We start from the raw sequence: 15,807 nt of genomic DNA, 5'->3' as shown, positions 1-15,807 counted from the left end.
GGAAACAGTCACCTTAGACTTCGACATTTACATTCTTAATGAAAATGTTTCACACACAGTGTTCAAGTCTAGAAACTAATAATTGATTCCCTGGAGGTTTTGACCTGGACTCTGCTATCCCCTGCACACTAGCAGGAATTACTTCTTTCTTTTTTTTCCTTCTAAAATGTATGCCTCATACAATTAATTCAGGCGAGCTGTGCAGTCAAGAAATCTCAAGACAGGAGAGAAAATTGTCACAGAATCTATTTAACTTCACCCCAACTCTGATCCGAACTAATTTTGTTTAGTCACATTTGGGCCTACTTAATAAAAGAATTTAACAGGTACCCTCAAAACACTCCCTTGCTTTCTTTATATTCTCATGGGAAGTGTATTAGTTTGACTCCCTTCAGAATGGACTCTTCTCAGTTTTCTTTTCTTTTTTCTCTTTTTTGATATAATGACTGAGTTGCTCTGATCTAGAGTACTTGAGTGGCAGTTTTCTGTGTGATAGGATTATGTTATAAAACAGCATCTATGGAAGGCCAGGACTTTCTTAAAACCTAGTCAACAATGAGTTTGTTAGTTTCACAGTATGCCTAATGTTTTACAGAATTTGCATCTGATAGTTCAAGATCCATACGTGCAGTTTCTGCTCTGATACCTCCTTTGGTCCAGGCACTAAGGACTATATTATTTTTCTCACTTCTAAACTGCTACATTAAATAATGCTGCATTCCAATAATGATTGGAATGGAAACTGTCAATCTTGTTGTATTGTAGGTATATTCCTAATATTCTTTGAAGAAGAGGTAGTCAAAATGGACCCAACTGTTGGCTTTTATGGTAGTTTTCCCCTCTTTGAGTTTTAGGAGTTTGGAACTAATTCCTTAATGCATAACCTACAATAATAATATCCCACATGATGAGCTATAGATTCTGCACTTTTTTCTTCAATATAAATCATACCATGTCTTTGGTACTTTCTACCTATCCTGTAATTCTGGCATGATATAAATTGTGGGAAGACCAAAAGATAAAAGTTTTTGGTCATCCACTATGTGTGACAGGCACAAAATTATGTGTTATGTTTTCATACTTGGAAACAAGAAAGTACTAGAAAGTGAAGAGAGTCCTTGAAGGTGAGGGAGGTATTACAGCTGCTTCCAAACAAGCATGATATTTTAATACATAAACTAAAGACTGAAAAGACCACAGTAGTAAAGTTATAGTTCTTGAAATCTGCTTGTAGTAAGTTCCCTGAAGTTTAGTTTGAGTTCCATGACCTTAAATTAATATGAATAAATACAGAGAAGAAGCTAGCTAATAGAATTCTGTTTTTGAAAAGGTTGGGGATGTAAACAAGGTTTTAAAATTGAGATCATTTGTCTGAATATGAGTAGTGTCTAAATACTCTCTTCACACTCAGGGAGAGAATGAAAAGCTCTCACTCTAGACTCTGTCACAATTTCATTTAAACCTCTCAAAAACCAACGCTACTGGTGAAGTAATCTGCTGATGAGCTCTTGTCTGTTAAGTTGCAGGACAAGAATTTTTCTCTAGGTCAATGTGAATTCATTGCTCATCATATTTCCAACATATCATTCTGATTTGTAGTTCTTTTACTTACTGACAAAAGAATATGCGAACTTAGTTTAGTATCAGCAGTAGATATTCATGTTTATGACCTAAGGAATCCACCTTTGGAGTTTAGCCTCTAAACCACGGCAATTAGGAATTGGCTACAGACAAGTTTTATATATATTAAAAAGTTAGGGATCTTTGTTATCTAATTTGGATTATATATGTCTTAGCTCTTTGAATTAAAACTCATAATCAAGCGAATAGTCTTTGGAAGAATAGCTGAAAGGATATATTTACTTTAGTCCACTTATTTAAATCAGTCGACAATTATTTATATTTTATGTGCTTTAAAACTGTCTTAGGCATTGGAGGCACTGGAAGAAAGATAAATTATAGGCTTAACTCAAAAAACTTAATAGGTAAGTAAGAATTAAAGACATAAAAGCATGTATTTGAACATTGTACAATGGTACTGAAAATTAACTACTAAATCATATAAACAAGATTTTGACTCCTATTGTAATTCTTAAGCAGGAAAAGACATGAGGAAGAACTTCAAGGGTGAGTAGTGGTATTCGAAGGATGGATGGATAGAGGGAAAAAAAGAGAGCATGGTGAACATAAATAAAGGTAGGCAAGTAGGCACAATAATGGAGGGCGAGATGGACATGAATAGATCAGAGATGGAGTATTAAGGACATAACAGTGCCTAGGTCTAATAAGGATGTCTGTTGGAAGATCTTGGCAACCAGGCCAAGTTCACATTTAACAGAAAAAAATGAAACAGGGAAGCATTGAATGTTTTTGAGGAAATTTGGGCAGACCTGATGTAGACAGCATTTAGGAAAATTTTATTTAGTAGTTCTGTCCAGCATAGATTGGAGGACAAAGAAAGAAACTGCAATCAGATTGGCTAGTTGGGATCATGAGAAAATGGAAATGATAAAGCAAGGAGACAAACAAGCAACCTTTTGAAACAGGAATCTTCAGAACTTGAGGTCTGAAATGTGGAATGATGAGCCGTTTTAGAATATCTCACAAAGACTTCTGTTCCCAGGTTGGGAATGTTCTACTTGCAGTTGACAGATGCCCTCCTGGGCCCAATGCTCAGACTCTCCCCGGCTTACTTTCTCAATGTTGACTACTTCTAGGATTCTTTATTCTGAGATACTCCTGATCTGCCACAAAAGAAGAATCTTTCTTACCAGTATTGTTCTGATACTTCCCTTCCCTTTGCCAAGCTTCATGTTTGTCTCTTCAACCATCTAATTCAGATGGACTCTTCCTTGTGTAATTTGCAAACTTCTCAATTTTGGCTTTGCTCTTGGGTTCCTACAAATTTCTGTACGCACATCAGAATTTTGGTTCTACCTGTCATAACCCTCCCAATCCCAGATGTCCCAAATTTGGATGTCTCACATACAAATCACATTTATACATAAATTGAAAATTAAAACAATATTCTTAGGGCAGGAAATATGTCCTTTATTCTCTTAGTGTCCTTTATAACACATAGTATAATGTTTCATACAACTTTCCCTTTCTCACTGATTTTAAGCGATCTGATTGTGATGTGTCTCAGTTTTCTTGGTGTGTGTGTGTGTGTGTTTATGCTGACTGGAATTCATTGTGATTCTTGGATTTTCATTAAATTTGAAAATTTGTCTATTGCTATTTTTTCTGAAGTTTTTTGTCTCCCCCTCTTTTTTTTTTTCTTTTCTCTAAGATGCTTGATATTGCCCTACTAGTTATGGAGGCGTTTTCATTTTTATTCAGCTGGTTCTTTTTTTAAATCACTATGCTTTAGTTGAGTTGGATCCTATTTCTATGTCTTCAAGTTCCTGGATCTTTTCTTCTGAGATATTGCAGAGTGGTTTCAAAGGGTGAGTGAGGCTGCCTCTGTGGTTCAGGTGGGCTAGCGTGCCCCAGTCTAGTGCCTCACTTGGGGGCATCCCTGTAGAGACCTGTGGTGTGGGCTGCAGCCAATGGAGCCCTGACAAGAGTGGGGCTACTTCAGAGAGCTGCAGCATAGGTGGGGCCGTTGCCACAGCGTGGGCAGTACCTTTGGGGGTGATGTTGCTATCCCAGTACATTTGGAAGGCAGATTATCAGACCAATGGGCTATTTTTGAGCCATAAAGTTTAATGGAGTTTCCCCCTGTTAGGTTTTATGTTTACTTGAGACCTATCACCTCTTTGTTCTTTCTTCTTTTTGGAATGGGAATGCCTGTCACATGCCTGTTCTACCATTTTATTTTGGAAACGTGTAACTTGTTTGATTTCACAAGTTCACAGCTTGGAGAGCAATTTACCTCAGGATGGATTGTATCCTGAGTTTTACCCGTGTCTGATTTAGCTATCTGGATGAGATTTGAACTTAGACTGTAGAGTTGTTGTTGGAATGAGTTAAGACTTCTAGGACTGTTGAGATGTATTCTACATGTGAGAAGGACATGAATTTGGGGAGAGGGGCAGGGGCAGAGTGTATGGACTGGATTTTTGTGTCCTTCTCCCCCCCAAATTCATATGTTGAAGTCCTAAGCCCACTGCCTACTCCCTTATAATGGTGCCTTTGGGAGATGATTAAGTCATGAAGGTGTAGCTCTTGTGAACAGAAAGAGACCCCCAGAGAGCTCTCTCACTTCTTCCCCACATAAGGGCACAGTGAGAAGTAGGGCATCTGTGAACTAGGAAGTAGACCCCGACCAGACACCAAATCTGTCAGCACCTTGGTCTTGGACTTCCCAGTCTCCAGAACTGTGGGAGATAAATGTTTGTTGTTCAAATCACTAGGTCTCTATATTTTGTTACAGCAGCCTGGACTAAGACATTGAATAAATGTTATTAAAAATATTTCAGGAGAAAAGAGAAACCAAAAGAAATCTTGCAAATATTGGTAGACCTTTTTTTAAGGGGGGTTATTTATGGTAAAAAGAAAATGGTCAGGGTGAGAAAAATATATTTACCGATAATGTATAGTGTAATACTCTATGAATGGCTGTTGAAGAAATGCAATAGAAGAGAAGATAACTCAAAAAGGAGAAAGTAGAGACTATGGAAAGGTGAAGTATCTATATAAGACTTTGTCTTCTTTCAAGTTTTAGATTTAAAACTCAGGTACCTCTGAAAGGGGACTGGCTTCTGTCCTAAGCAGTGGATGACTGACTTTTCCCAGATTTAGTCACTGGGACTCGAAGCTTAAATACAGCTTTTTTGTTTTGGGTTTGCTTGCAGGTCAGTTATTTCCCTATGAGGAGAATGCAAGAAGGCTGAAATGAGGAGCCAGGAAAAGGAAGAAGGCAGGCTGGAGTCAAGTAGAGGACAGTGGGCTTAGTAGTGATTGTGCTCCTTGGTCTGCAAGACTTACTGTGTCGGGAGCAAGCAAACAATGGCTGCATCCATGTGATACTCTTTTTACCCCAGCAACATGAGTTGATATTCTTAGACCTCCTCAAGAAATATTTGTACTGGGCTTCCCTGATGGCGCAGTGGTTGAGAGTCCGCCTGCCGGTGCAGAGGACACAGGTTCGTGCCCCAGTCCGGGAGGATCCCACATGCCGCGGAGTGGCTGGGCCCGTGAGCCATGGCCGCTGAGCCTGCGCATCCGGAGCCTGTGCTCCACAACGGGAGAGGCCACAACAGTGAGACGCCCGCGTACCGCAAAAAAAAAAAAAAGAAAAAGAAATATTTGTACTGATTTCTTTCTCAGTGTGAGGAGGGAATGTACAATTGAGGAAAGAAACTAATACATGGCAAGTTTGGTGATAATGTTTCACTGAAGCTAATGACAAAATATCTGTAAAATTGAAATGTCAAAAGAAAAACTCAGTTTCAGACATGTGAATATTAGCTTACTGCTTTAAGGTAAGGTTCATACTTATTTAAAACTTTGAAGGAGAAAATGTTTTCGTTGTGTCTGAGTGGTTCTGTGGTGTGTGTTAACGGAAAAATAATTACCTTCTGAAATGCTTGAAAAGTAAGTACAGTGATTTTGGGCAGTAGCGGCAAGACATAAATGTCTTCAACCTCAAAGAAGTTTCTCTTTTTTTTTGGTCCCAAAGAATTGCCTTTTCATATAGACAATATCACTGGAAACCTTGGAAACCAGAGACTGAAGTACAGCTCCGGAAAGAGTGAATACTAAATTGCCAATAATGAAAGTGATTGACTTTTTATTATGTTGAAAGGTGTTTCGCCCCCTTTGTTTGACCACGGCTGCGAGTTTGAACTGATAAAATCACTAATAGCTGAGCTGATTAATGGAACTGTGCCAGGGAATTTAGAATCCAGGCAGCAGGTCGTTTCCTTCGGGAGCCTTCATAATTGATGGGACTAAGTTTGGAAGAGAAGCCAGATTTAGTGTCTTGCTGGTGTGTTTTTCCACTTCCCTGCATCTAAATCAGTCCTCCAGACAAAAATGGTGGGTGCACCACTGAGTCAGCTGGAACACGCTGCCCTTCCTGCCAGCGCCCTCACTGGGTTTAAAGCAGTTGAAATCAGCTGTGAGCCACTGGCCTCAGTTTGAAGTAAAAGATCTTTTCCTGCAGCTCGTTCCACAGTGCGGTGGAAGGGTAAGATCCATTGTATTGTGAACCTAGGTCTCATCAGTATTCTGAAAATTCATTAAATGAATTGCATTATTATTTTTAATGTACATACCAGTTCTGAGTTAGATGTATTTTGATTTTTAAAAATGGAATAGATAGAATTATTCTTTCTTATCTTTCCTCTTTGAAATGGCAGCTGCTCAGAATGTAGAGAGCCCTGTGGTGGTCTCAGAGAATGGGACTCCAACTTCAAAATAAGAAACGCAACTGAAAATAAACTCCCTCAAACAAGAGGGCATCAAAGAAAGTTCAAGGTAGGGAGTTTTCCTAAGTCACATGACTCATAAAGTAAAAGCCTGAAAAATGATAATAAGAATTCCTAGTTAGAAATGGCCCCATTTTCTACCCTGCTATAGCTTTCATCTGTTGGCAAGTGATAAAAGAGTGGCCTCATTCTAGCTTACTCTAAGGGTACTTAATAGAATTACTTACTTAGTTTTTAAGCATCACTTTTCATTTTCAAATCACTTTTTTCACGTTAACTAATTGTTATTACACAGGGTTATTTTGACAGCAACATGAGGACAAAAATCCATGACAGCTTCCCTTAATGCCTTTTTTATGACTAAGGGGCAAGACAGTGGAAGAGCTGAAAGTTACCATCGTAATGGACAGACATGATCAAATTGTCTTTTATCCTCTCAAATATTATCGAAAAGTAATTTTTAAATGTTTCTTTACCAATCCCCAAACTCAGTGAGAATGTTAAAAACAACTCATATACTTTATCAGTTCATCCCATTCCCTAGCTTGATGTTTTAAAAACGTTTTCATCATAACCCATTATTGCCTTTCCTCTCTTCAAGAAGGGAGGAACACATTGACACATTTTTATATATCAGGTAATCTGATTTTAAGGAAATGGCTTTACTTTCACCTTTTACTCAGGCATTTTCAGGAGCTCTGGCATTTTACAATTTAATCAGAAACGGGTTATATCTTGGTTTAGAAATAAAGTGTGAATTGTTGAGCCTCTAATATGTACTACAGGCCCGTGAATGTCACTTGCTAACCTCCAGGTTCAAATCTTACAGCAATACTTTAAATACCAGGGCAGAATGTACTTCTTTATCTGTCTTTCTTTATAGCCTCAAAACTAAAGAAGATACTTGGATATAATGTGGAAACACATGACAAAGCAATTTTCTGGGTAGAAATACTTTATTTTGATTGTAGTGTAATGATATTATGGAATTTCCATGGATTTGAAGATATAATTATAGTGCTGTGTTGTATACTTGATGTATTATAATATTGCTTCATTAAGTCAAGTTATAATAACTCTTAGCATTTTCTGTAAACAAAGGGAATATTTTCATTGAGGTTGCTCCTGTTGAGGATACTTGTCCTCAGATTTTATACTGTTGGTCCGTCTAGTAAAGTAGTGGTGTTAGTGTAAAAGTGATCAGCAACCTTTATGCTCCTAAAATTAATTGCTCCCCAATGAGGCTCAAAGAACTCAGTTTTATAGGAGCTGATTACTCCTTCCTTCCTTCCTTCCTTCATTTATCTCTCTTTCTTTCTTTTTTTTTTAAGAAGGAAAGAGTAGATGAGAAAAAGATGGAAAACAAGAGGACATAGGAATACTATGTCCTAGGGGGATAAGTAGCAATAAAAAAGTGAAGAGATCAGGAAAAACTAAAGATGAAGTGGGAGTTTGGTCTGGGATTGAGAGTATGGGGAACATAAATGTAGTTGGTAATAGAAAGAACTTCAGATCACGTAATAGAAAGAACCTGGCATACATACAGCAGTGTGGCTTAGTGAAAAATAAGGATGCAGTAGTACAAAATGGAAAGCTCACAGCCAGACAGGACTGGGCTCAATCTCATCTCCACCTCCAATTAGCCACGTGCCTTTGGGTGATATGGCTTTTGGACTATTTCCTCATCAGTAAATTTGGGATGTCTGCCCACTAAAGATGACTACAGGGTGAGGGCATCTGGCATGATGATACCTGGTAATGAATGGGAGGGATTCAAAAAATTACCCTCATAATTATTATAAGTAATCCATAGACTGAGGGAGATTACATGATGGGGGATGAGCAAGAAACATACCATCCAGGTGAGTTCTGGGCAGAGTGGAGAAATAGACCAGTTTGGCCCTTAGCAGTCCTTTTGTGTTTCACAACATTTCACAATACACTGCTCAGTGAATTATTCTGTTTGCCTAGAGCTCTGTGAGCTCTCCTTTCTGAAAGTCTCCTTTGCATTATTGCACCTCCTCCTTTTTTCCTTAGAAATTGTTTTCTGGAATTGATTTGTAGAACCCCGGCATCAAAGATCAGTTAAACTCATTTATTTTAAAGAAGTAGAAACTAAAAAGAGAAGCCCAAAGTGGGTATTTTTAAAAAATTAATTAATTAATTAGGTTGTGTGGGGTCTTAGTTGTGGCAGGCGGCCTCCTTAGTTGCAGCTCGCGGGCTCCTTAGCTGCGCCAAAGTGGGCATTACTGAACTCAGGTTGGACTGCTCGCCACTTGAAAGTCAATACTTGAGAGACAAGTGCTGGTAGGAATGGAAAGGTTGCTTTATTCAGGAGGCCTGCAACCTGGGGAGAAGGCAGACTTGTGTTCTAGAACCAACTCAAGATTCTGCTTGGCCATGAAAGTTTTTAAAGGGAAAAAGGGGGAGTAAACTCATTTAATCATTGAGGTAGGGGGTCAGATTCATCACCATCTCCCATTGCATGCAGACTTGTGGACTCCTTGTGATCTTTCTTTAAATGCTGTCTTGTTCACACAGTTGGCTTGAGGGATTACAGAAGGGGAAGCTGGGGAAAAGATCTAGTCATCTGTTAATTACTTAGTCTTCATTTCTATTTCTTTGATCTAAGGAAAGAATCAACAGGTTAGGCAAGGCATTGTGCTTGGGCAGGAGGTGAGTAGAGCATGGGGGTGCCTAGTTTAAAGGTTAGTTACAATATAGCTTTGCTAAAGTGACAAGACAAAAGGGGCCTCCTGCAGAGAGCTGCTTCCTGCAAAGGGCTGTTCCCTGCAAAGAGCAAAGCAGATCCATCGTTAGTAACAGAAGCTTTAAGAATCACTTGAAAAAGCAGGTGAAGTGTTTTGCAATCCCAAATTACTTGGTAGCTGGAGATTAATTACCTGAGTTCTTCAGATCTATCATGGTTGGGCTTCATGAGTAGAAGGGGGGAGGTTCCCCAGATCCTGATATTTTATACAAAATTTTGTGTGTATATACATCTTTCTGGTGGAGAAGGTCTATATCTTTCATCAGATTCCCAAAGGAGCATTTAATATCTCAAGTTTTAAGAACTATGGTTTAATTCTCTAGACTACAGAAGGATGGCAGTGCTCTAAGGAATGTGTTCTAGTGTCTTGCTGCTCCAAGTGTGGTCCTAAGAGAGCATCAACAACCACAACTGCGGATCGTCAGCAATGCAGCACCTTAGGTTTTCTGAATGAGTATCTGCGTTTTAACACCGATCTCTAGGTGACAGTTGTGCATATGAAAATATGAGAAGCCCTGTTCCAGGCGTCAGGAGATCAGATTTGACTTTGTACTCTGGCTCTGCCAAACGCTAATGTCCAATCGCGACTGGATTTTTAATATTGCACATTACATGACATTAAACTACCAAACTCAGAATCAGAATGCTTGGGCTCTAGTTCTGAGTTGGACAGCAGTCAGTTGCTGACTTTGGCCAAATCTCTGAACCTGCACGGGTCTCTATTTCTTAGCCTGTAAAATAAAGGAGTAGATTCGTCTTCTTTGAGCTCTGAATTTACCTTTTGTTTCCCACACATGTGTTTTGTCACCATTTATCTCTTGAAATGCTCTCTTTTTGTCAGGGCCCACCAAATGTCTTCCAAACCCTGAAGCCCACACTGGTTTCTTTCATCTTTGAACCTCTATTATAATTTCTGTACTACTCAATTTATCCCTTTATTGTATACTAAAGTTTTCTGTAATTGTTTGATTTGTGTATCTTGTTTTCCAAGCTTGGGACCATCCAAGCTATGTCTATTTCTTTTCTTATTAAAGGTATCACAGCACAGGGCATGCAGTAGACGCCTAATAAATCTGAAGATTGGATGCTGTGTTTTGAGAGAGGACATCTATATGTGACACATGAAGAGCCCCAATCTCCTTAGTTTTAAATTGGTCATGTTAAAACATATAAGTCCCTGTTGCTTTCAGAAGCAATCATCTTAATAGAATAAGCTCAAAGGAAAGAATGTATTGAGCTATACTTCTGCCTCTCAGAATTTCCTTGTCTTTAGTAATTCGGAAATGTATGTATTCATATATATGTGTGTATATATATATGCATATATATATATATATACACACATCTATATAAAGCAAATTAAATTCTTTCACCAAAATTGTAAGACTATTTCCAAGTTAGTTACTAATAAGTTAGCTTGCCATTTCCAGCACAGCTAACAATACAAATACTGTGGTTCTCACTTGGAGAAAGAATTTTTAAAATAATCTTAAAATGACAGAGGACAGAAGACTCCTGTGTTAGAGAAAAAAGACTTCGTTACTCCCAGCACAGCAAGCCCCATGAGTATCCGCATATTTGTGTCAGTTCCCCTTGACACCCAAGTCCCACAGAGGCAAAGCAGACATTTGCAGATGAATGCCTGCGCACGCAGTGGGTCATGTTACAGGAGAGGAACCCTGAGTTTAGAGAACCTGAATCTTCTACAGTGGGCAGGCGCGTGCTATCTTTTGCTCCAGAGTTATTCTTGGTAGTAAGTTTGTCTATCATTTGCTGCAAAGGGAGAAGTGATCTTACATTCTAAGGCTGTTTTCTATGTAAACATCTTTAACAAGGTAGTGTGGAACGAACTGCTGTCAGGGATTAGTTTCATAAGAAGTGCAGGAATGCTAGTGATCCTTTGAGAATTGTATTCCAAGAGTGTTATTTTTGATTCTGTATAATAAACAGATCAGAAACATTTTCAAGAGCTGTCCTATTAAAGCAACTTTTCTTAAGCTGTACAAAGTTCCAACATCCCTCTTTATGTGAGGCAGAAATTTGGGCTTGAGGTCAAATCAGAAATCTTTCACCTTGGGGCACAAATCATTGTCTTACTAAAATGCAAAAGAGAACTGCCCTCTAACCGTGGAGGGCTTAGTGGTTTGAAGTTGGTGACAGAGTAGCTATGTCTTTTGGAGAGTCTGATAGGAATGCACAGGTCGTTCTGACAAAAGGCAGCAGGATCACTTTTGTTGCTTGGGAAGTGGGATTTTGCTGCCCGTTTAGTACTAGATAATCAGGAACAGGGAAACAGCCAATCAGCCTGGGCTTCTAGCTGTGTTTGTGACTCTTGGCAGAGCATTGAGTCCAGGACACCGCACTTTCAAACATTCTAGACCGGTCAAAACATAAACAAAACAATGGGTTGGGCGTGAGCCGGACCTTGAGAGCAGCAGATAGCTGCTGAGTTCCTGTTTGCCTGCTTTCGGCCCAGGAGGAAGAACCCAGTGTTTTGGCCCGATGCTTATATCTCGAGAATCCCACATGATTCTTGTCATTAATATTGTTTCCTGTCATGTGTTCTAATTATAAAAATGTTTAAGCTATCGTTGGGGGGGAGGAAAAGTCTGGATGCAGACTTTGATGTAACTTTTAACTGTGGGTTCTTTGGTGAGAGAAGGGTTTAGTGAGGTGTTTTCTAAGTGTCAGTTTGCATCATCATAATCTGAGTTGAATTTTATCTTTTAAAACAATTCTATTTTGCCTGTATCTTTTGAGAAATCGACTAAAGGTTGTTTTCTTTTCTTTTCTTTTTTAATCAGTTACTTACAATGCGTCCTTAGATGCTATTATTTCCAGTACAACCAGCAATACACACACTGGGGTGCTGGCATGGAGAGAGAAATCAAAAAAGCGTCTTAACATGACATCCTTCAACATTGCCCAGGGCATTCGTGCTTTTGATTACCACTCTCGTATCAAGTTAATTGGTATGTAAAATAAATCATGATAACTACGAGGGACTCATCAATAGTCTGGGATGCATAGCCGCACGCATGGAGCCTCTTCACCACGTTGCTTTGCCGCCAGGGAGACCAACTGGAGCAGCTCACATTTTATTACGTCTGACAGTGATGCATTATGGTGTGCAGTGTATATGAACTACATTGGGGTGACAAGATGAGAAAGTGCCCCAGTGCTTTAATGAGTCTTTTTATCAGAATTGGTGGGGAATGCAAAATGACATAGAGAAAGAATGCAGTGTCTGCCTTCTGCCATCTTCCTAACATCACCCAATGCTCAACCTATACATCATTTTCTTATGTGCGCACACACACACACACACACACACACACACACACACTCACTCACTAGAGAAATGCAAAATGTAGAATGTTTTTCAGTCACCTTTCAGAATACAACTTCTAATGGTTTTTGAAAATTTTCAGATTTGTCCTTTAGCATACTAAAGGAGAGTTCTTTTTCTGATGGAAATTTTAGCTGAAGAAATAAGCGATAAAGGTTTTCAGGCATTATCTATTTAAATAAAATATTTAGGTATTTTGAAAGCTGATAATTTGATATATATGATATTAGTTCAAATATTATAAAAAAGTGAGGTATTATTTTAAAAATTAATAGGGTAGTACAGAGAATGAATGTACATGGCCTACAGAATGGGTCATATTAACCCTGTTTCAAAAATTATCATTTATATAGAGTATTGATATCAGCTAAGAAGAGTCTCTAAAATTCCCAACAGTCACAGCTGACAATCACGGTAAAAAGAGACCTTGACTTTGAACTCAGGAATATGCCAACATCAGACTTTCAAGGAGGATTGTAGATTTATTAGAGAAAGCTGGAGGAGTTAGTGAATTGAGTTTGGGAGGACTCAAATATCAACCATTGCATTGATTCATGGATTATTTCAGCCCCTTTATACTGATCGCTACCTTGTACCTGGCACAGTGCTGGTATTACATATTACGGTATGCAGTAACACTCAGGGTAAAATTTATCAGTTGTCTTACTAATTTCATACTATGGGGTAAAGACTTGAAACAAGAGTGGATTCGCTTCCTCTTATTGCTATAACCCTTACACTGGGTATTAATCCAAATAGGGGTCTGCCATTTATGGCGATTCCATAAATGTGAATAAGTTCAGCTCCACAGTTGGCCCTAAACAAGGGAACGACAAAGAGTGCTCTGCTGAGTTTCCCCAGACCTGAAGAAGCACTGTGCATCCCCAGTTTTTGATGTGCTCCCTGAATATAATCAATTTGTGTTAAAAAAAAAACAAAACAAAATTATTGCCTCAAGAGAGCAGGTCAAACATATTTCTGCTGCTTATTTGCTGCAAATACTTGATTATTTACATGACAGTGAAAATAATTGGTTTCCTTACACTTTTTCATTAATTTGGGAACTTTAAGTATTGTTTTAGTTCTCTCTTACCCCTGGGATAATTTTAACGTGGTCTGCATTCCTAGGCTGTGATGGCTGTAGAGGGGGAACTTTGGGACTGGGAGAAGGATTTTCTGCCCTCCGGGTTGGGCTACTGGTTGCCTCTTAATGGAACTGTCTTGTCCTTTCACCCCATGCAGACTCCTTCTCCCCTCCACCCGGCATTTCAGCTATTTCCAGTGATAGCATTCATGCATTAGCCTGGGCTATTGGACAATGATAAGATTTTCCTTCCTTCAAGACAAGGGTGCATTAGTGCTCAGAAGGCTTTTATCTACCTACGGTGATATAGGGTGTGATATACTCGTTTCAAAAAAAAGTAGAGTATTCATGTTATTAAAAACATTTTTTTTTCTTTCTAATTCTGATTAGCAGCTGCTGGCTTTAACAATAAAGTTTGCCTTTGGAACCCCTATGTTGTCTCTAAGCCGGTTGGTGTCCTTTGGGGTCACTCAGCCAGTGTAATAGCTGTCCAATTCTTTGCTGCAAGAAAACAACTTTTCATCTTCTCCAAAGATAAAGTTAGTAACAGTGTGCATTTAATTTATTTAGTTCTGCCTCCCCAGTTCCTACCCAAATCTATCTTTGGTCTGAAATTCCTCTTAGAGCTGGTATAGATTTTTATAATATAGTGACTTACTACTATGTTTTTGGAAATCTGTATTTTAAAAATGATACTATGGTAATTTAGGAATAGTCCTGGGCAACTGGACAAGGTGTTTCATTAAAAAAAATGTTTTAAACCATGTACTCATAGATGTAATCCTTATTTTTGGGTTCTCAATAGGCCACATTTTGAGAGTTTCCAAAGTACTCACTAATCCAATAAAAATACAAAACAGAAATGGGAATGAGAAAATGTTGCTTTGATAAGATATAGAATTCTCGTTAATTGGCACAGCCAATTAACTATTGTTGCTTTTCCACTGAAGAGACTCAGTAAATTAGAAATCAAAGTTAATCTGAAGAATATCAAGTACATTAATAACATTTCAGTTAAATATATTAGCCCATTCTATTTGACAATATTGGTGCAAATTCTAAATATGGTGGAAAAAACATTGTACCAAAACCAGGTAGTCCCGGTTGTATCCTGATCACATTATTCACTACTCGTATCTCCCAGAAAAATTTCTTTATCTCTAATAATCTCATCATGTGTTCCTCTGTAAAGCTTCTGTTTTACATAATGCCTGATATAGATCCAGTTAACATGTGATAGATTTCAAGAACAGAAATCTATGAAGAGAAGAAGAATGGGCAGTAGGCTTATCGGGGACAGCCTCTGAGACTTTTTCAGTGACTCTGACTTTTAATTCTATTCTAAAGTGATACTTGTATATGTGAAAATTAAATAGAAAAAATAGAAATTCATCTTCAAATCCTTAGCCTCACCCTGTGCATAAGTCCTGCCCAACTTGCTTATTTTACTGTATTACCTATCAGACCGTAAATCTCCTCCCTTCACCTGAAACTTCACCACTCAACTGCCAATTCTAGTTGATTCTACCATCAAATATACTTATCAGCCTCACCTCTCCCTCTCAACTGCCATTGCTCTAATTCAAAATCTCATCCTCTTTTGAATTATTATCTTTCGAGTTAGCTCATCCAAAACATTGCAAGGTTGCCTAACATGTCTCCCTTCTTGCATACAGGTCTGATTCCAATCTGCCCTTCATCCTGTTAATTAAGTGGTGTCTAAGAAAAAATCTTCAATACCTCCTCTTACCCTCATTCTAAATATCAGCTCTAAAATTCTTAAGCTTTTATATAAAGCCCTCCCCCAGTCTACCAGGCCCACCTCACTTCTTGCTTTTCTCTTCCATTCATCTGATGCTCCGCATCACACTTTGCCTGTTTCCACCATGCTGCCTCATGGCTCTGCCACGTGCCCTTCTTTCTGCCTTCAGTTCCCTCTCCTCCATTCTCAACTGGCAAAAGCCTATTTATCCTTGAAGTTTCAGACTTTCTGGAGTCTTTCAGACAGACCTAGGTGTTTCTTTCTCTGCACTCCCATTGCACCTGTGTGTCCCTCCTTAGAACACGTGTTCTATTGTACTGAAATTGTAGTTAACTTTCCTAAGTAGGGTCAGTGTCCTTTCAGCTTGTACACTTGGTATCAGTCACAGTGCTTGGCACCTTGCAGTGTTTGTTCAGTGGTTTTTTTTTTTTTTTTTTTTTTTGTGTTTGGGTTTGTTTTTTTTTT

The 15,807-nt window shown here is 38.6% G+C and overlaps 1 protein-coding gene across 1 annotated transcript in view; it reads left to right on the top strand.

Annotated features, from left to right (window-relative positions):
- Positions 1-15,807, top strand: part of WDR49 (WD repeat domain 49) — a 102,964-nt gene that overhangs the window by 29,138 nt on the left and 58,019 nt on the right. Inside the window, 2 exon segments of the mRNA XM_024741892.1 lie at positions 11,952-12,119; positions 13,971-14,129. Coding sequence (XP_024597660.1) covers positions 11,952-12,119; positions 13,971-14,129 — 327 coding nt within the window.

The sequence above is a fragment of the Neophocaena asiaeorientalis genome, unplaced genomic scaffold, assembly GCF_003031525.2.
Source record: "Neophocaena asiaeorientalis asiaeorientalis breed wild unplaced genomic scaffold, Neophocaena_asiaeorientalis_V1.1 scaffold211, whole genome shotgun sequence".
Classification (NCBI taxonomy): Eukaryota; Metazoa; Chordata; class Mammalia; order Artiodactyla; family Phocoenidae; genus Neophocaena; species Neophocaena asiaeorientalis.
The sequence above is the reverse complement of the archived record's forward strand: the minus strand, read 5'-3'. Positions and strand labels throughout refer to the sequence as shown.